The following is a 4,658-nucleotide window of genomic DNA, read 5'->3' on the forward strand; positions in this document are numbered from 1 at the left end:
TGCCTCTCCCTTCGTTTCCCAAGAATCAGTAGGAATTTACTGTGGGAGGAATCATTTTCCTCTAAGCTACTGAAGAGGAACCAGATGTGTTTGGCAAACAATTCAGCAAAATGTTGCAGCAAATATTATAGAAACTACAAATACACAATTATTTCCTAAATCCTCTTGTGTTTACTTCTTAAATTGTAACATAACTGACAGAACAACAAAGATATATATGGTAACCTTTAGCAACAGGCCACTACTCTGTAATTATAGTGGTATTGTGTCTGAGATATTGTTTGTAATTCCTTTTTTTTTTTTGTAAAAGCTTAATATTATATGCATAATTTAAACCATGTGCATTTTTTTGTAACATCAAATAATTGAAACAATAAACAGTATTAATTACAGTGCACAAGTTTTCTAAGATTGTGGTTGAAAACTAGTAGTATTTAGCACAAAACTGTCCCAGTCTAGGTCATTTATTATGCATATTCATATTCTCCCATGATTTTATGAAGATACTTGTGAGTGTTGTTGGTGTCTTAAAGATTTTAAAAACTGGATATATTGTGATTGAATTCTTCATAGAAATTAAATACTGCTTTTAATCTTGAAATCTTTAATTAGCAGAAAAATAAGTCTATGAATAACTTTAAAAGGTGAGCTACTCAACTAACTTATCACCCACAGTTTAAATTATGTAGTAAGTGTGGCAACTTTTCTAAAAATCAAAACACTATTACTCAATCAATATCCTTTTTCATCTGCAGTTTACCTAATTCATCAACACAATGTTAGTGACCACTTTTCACTGGATCTTTACTAAAACCCATCATGTGTGGAGCCAGCTAGTAATAGTCATGTTCAGAGCTCCATCAGTACCCGCACGCTTACAAGTCTGACTCGCTTATTGGCACGTACTGGCTTTGTCTGGGCATTCACTAGACCATGGACTTTGTTAATCTGTGCTCTCGGGCTAGTAGCAAATCCTCAACAGAAGCAGAAATTACTCTTGTGAAAGAATCTTAGCCCATTAAATAAAGATTTACTGTAGCTTATGTTTATTCTGGTTGATGTCATGTTAGACCTCCAGAAGATGATTCTTCTAGTGATGAAGCATCCCAGGAGTTGAAGGAATCCCTGAAAATAGACCCTGCCCCAGTGGAGCATCCAACCCATGGGAACATTCCATCCTACAAGAAGTCACTTAGACTGTCTTCGGACCAAATAGTAAGTGGCACGCATTTCTTGTGCATAGGATGCTTCACAATTCCACTCGGATTCTAAAAGTTGAACCTTCTGCTTTTCAGAAGTGACGTGTAAGTATGTTTCACAAACTAAAAAGTGATCATTGAGTTACTGTTTTAACAGTAGAAAAAAAGGAATGGAGAAATGTAAAATTTAAGAAGTCATTGAAGTATTTTCCTGTGCCAATGTGGGCAGCTGCAGGGAATTTTTGATGAATTTTTTTCTGTTGTGTTTTTAAGAATCAGTGTTTGGATTTAAAAATAATTTCTAACAAAGTTCTATAACCAAACTTCTGTATTAGGGTGTTGTCAAAAATGTGACAGTTTGGATATCCTGGTATCTGAACAGTCTAATAATGTGCATTTAAATTGATGTGCAGTTTATTCATTGCAGTCCAGCTTACAAGGTAGTTCTGTTAGTGTCTGAGGTATGGTCTTCATCAGGGAAGAATTTTGAGGAAAGTGTCCACTAAGTAGAAAATATTATTGCGTGCTTCAGCAAACGGGGAGTTTCATTTGATAGTACTCTTAAGTTTACTGTAATAGCAAGAATTAAAGTAGCAGAGAGTCAAATATCTGCTACCATAAGCAGAATTGGAAGTTATGGATAAATACATGTACCCAGCCTACAAAACAGGCACAGTTTTGATCGCAAATTCTATGTGACACCTTGGTTCATTTTTTGATGAGTTCATCAAAACAGACAAGGAAAAGTACATGAACCATTTTCTGTACCTTAATTATGATTCTAAAAATTTTCTAGTGGGCAACTTATATTTCCAGTTATTTTGATTTATTCTAAAGGCAAAGACAAAACAGAATTTGCGATCAAAACTGTGCCTATGTGACACCTTGGTTCATTTTTTGATGAGTTCATCAAAACAGACAAGGAAAAGTACATGAACCATTTTCTGTACCTTAATTATGATTCTAAAAATTTTCTAGTGGGCAACTTATATTTCCAGTTATTTTGATTTATTCTAAAGGCAAAGTTGAAGCTCAGAGATGGCCCAAATGATGTTGTATTTAGTATTACGACCCAGTATCAGGGGACTTGCCGTTGTGCAGGAACAATATATCTCTGGAACTGGAATGATAAAATCATCATATCAGACATTGATGGAACAATAACCAAGTAAGTATAATTGTGATTTATATTTTTCCTTTTCTTTGATTTTTTTTAATACCACTTTATTGGTTCTATCGTGCTTTATAAAATAAGTTAAAGAAACTTCATTTAAGACTATTTAAGAATTTTCATTAACAGTCATGAAAAAAGCTTGTTCCTTTGACTGTAATTTATACATGCAAACTAGAAAAATGTACAGCAAACTAGAAGATGTCTTTTAAAAGAATAATGCAAAGGTGATAATGTTTACCACAAGACTATTGCCCTTTCAGTTAGACTTTTCCAGGTTTAGCAGCCACAGGTTAACGTGGAAAATGACTTGTGCTGTATGGCCCCACTAATTGCTGTCTCTGGAGTAGCTGCTAATTCTCTTTCAAAATCATTAGGACCTACTGCAGAGATATTTCTGTGAACACTCATTATAAATTGTATTACCATCATTAATGATTGTGTTTAACAAAACCCATATACGTATTATCAACTGTCTCTGATTTTGCTTTTAGGTCTGATGCTTTAGGGCACATCCTTCCTCAGCTTGGCAAGGACTGGACTCATCAGGGCATTGCAAAACTTTATCATTCCATAAACGAGTGAGTATGTAGTCTAACAATCAGGGTTTTCTGGAATTTGGGAATTAATAGGCAGATAATTAGATTGTTGTTAATAATTATGCACTGCATTACGACTTGTTGGTCTAAATGTTGGGAAGTGAGCTACTTCTGTCATTCACAAAGAAAACTTAATTCTTTCCCCAAAGGCATATTTTTACAGGAGTGGAAGCCACTCCATTTGCTAGTTCTCTTCTCAAATGTTTGTTTCTGTATTTTAGTTCTTAAAACCTGTGTGTAATATTGTTGTGACTACAAAAGAGAACCATAATAGCAATAATTTCTCAAACAATCAAGCATGTGTCTCTTTCCACCAACTCAGGTTGAGCATAAAGTCTATTACAAATATGGTACTGTGTAAATTGAAACCTAACTTGTATCCTTCCAATGCATAAATATTTTGTGGTTTAGTGTGTTTGCTGCCAAACTCAAGTGAACACTCCCTAGGATTGATTTCATTTTCTGAAGCAAGCCTAGTTAATAGCTTGCCACTGTCACAGAGGGAAGGTTGGTGGCCTGGGAGTTTTCTGTCACTTTGTTGCACTTCTGACACAAGCCAAAGCAGTTGAGTAAAACAGCAGAAAAGTAATTCAACAAAAGGGCCGTTTCCCCTTCCCCTCTCTGGGTCAGTCGACTGAACTTGCTGACCGTGCCACCTGCGGAGGCAGCCCGTGTGCCTTCCCCTTGCAGCAGCAGGGAGGTGTTTCCTCAGTTCAGGTGTTGTGAACCACACCCTTACAAATGGACTGTTCTTCTGAGAGGTATCTAGGCTTATATGTAGCCTTACGTGTCCAGTAACTTAGGGCAGAATAAACCTATGTATTTCCTTCCCTTTCAGATTTGATCCTGTAATTTAGCAAACTTTCTTTCAAAAATACAGTGATTCCAGAAATAATGCTTACTACTGAGGAGGGTCACAGGATGATCAACTATTAAAAACTTCATGATCCATTTAAAATAATCAGTTTGAACTTTGTTTTTAAGCTTAGTAGTCTTCTTTCCCCAAAAATATTTGGGGTCTTAGAATCTGTTGTTGACCTTCATTCTGTGGCTAAATTTCATCTGTGGCCCCTTGCAGTCTCTGGGAGATAACCTGGAATTTTTTGTATTCAGTGCATAGTAAAAGAGTAGTTTTGGAATTATTTGTAAAATTGAATCAAGTCTTTGAAAATGCAGGTAAACACTCAAGCCTTTTGTGCATGCAGTAACTATGTACAAATCTGTGTAACAGATGAACCTACAAAGTGTGCAGGGAAATTTTGGGTGCTTGGTGAATGCTTCTTGTTATCTGTCCTTCACTCTGCACTCTGAATTCTGCCAACAAATGAAAAAAATTGAACAACTAAGACAAGAGATCTGGCATCCAATATTATGTGATGTAGATAATTTAAATAATGGCTGTCGTCCTACAGCTGGACTGTAAAAAGATGGATAAAACCAGTGTGGCACTTAAACGCAACCTAGTCCATCTAATTGTGTAATCTGAGTATTACACATTAGCCCCGTTCTTTTTTGCACTTCCCATTCCTCTGTCATATATTTAAACTATTATATGCCTTGCAGATATTTTAGCAGTGGAACTGTCTTTTCCGTGTGTGTAGAGCACTGCAATGAGTCAATGCCTAAACTAGTGCTTCTGGACATTGCTATAACCATATAGTCATGATTGCAAAGAAATTCTTCAGCAGG

The 4,658-nt window shown here is 35.9% G+C and overlaps 1 protein-coding gene across 2 annotated transcripts in view; it reads left to right on the forward strand.

Moving 5' to 3' along the window:
• The window catches only part of LPIN2 (lipin 2), a 36,856-nt gene that overhangs the window by 28,375 nt on the left and 3,823 nt on the right, over positions 1 to 4,658 (forward strand). For both annotated transcript variants that reach the window (XM_009864813.1, XM_009864814.1), the window contains 3 exons: positions 1,071 to 1,215; positions 2,219 to 2,367; positions 2,865 to 2,951. In XM_009864813.1, coding sequence (XP_009863115.1) covers positions 1,071 to 1,215; positions 2,219 to 2,367; positions 2,865 to 2,951 — 381 coding nt within the window. The remainder of the gene's footprint in view (positions 1 to 1,070; positions 1,216 to 2,218; positions 2,368 to 2,864; positions 2,952 to 4,658) is intronic.

This window comes from Apaloderma vittatum, unplaced genomic scaffold, assembly GCF_000703405.1.
Source record: "Apaloderma vittatum isolate BGI_N311 unplaced genomic scaffold, ASM70340v1 scaffold852, whole genome shotgun sequence".
Classification (NCBI taxonomy): domain Eukaryota; kingdom Metazoa; phylum Chordata; class Aves; order Trogoniformes; family Trogonidae; genus Apaloderma; species Apaloderma vittatum.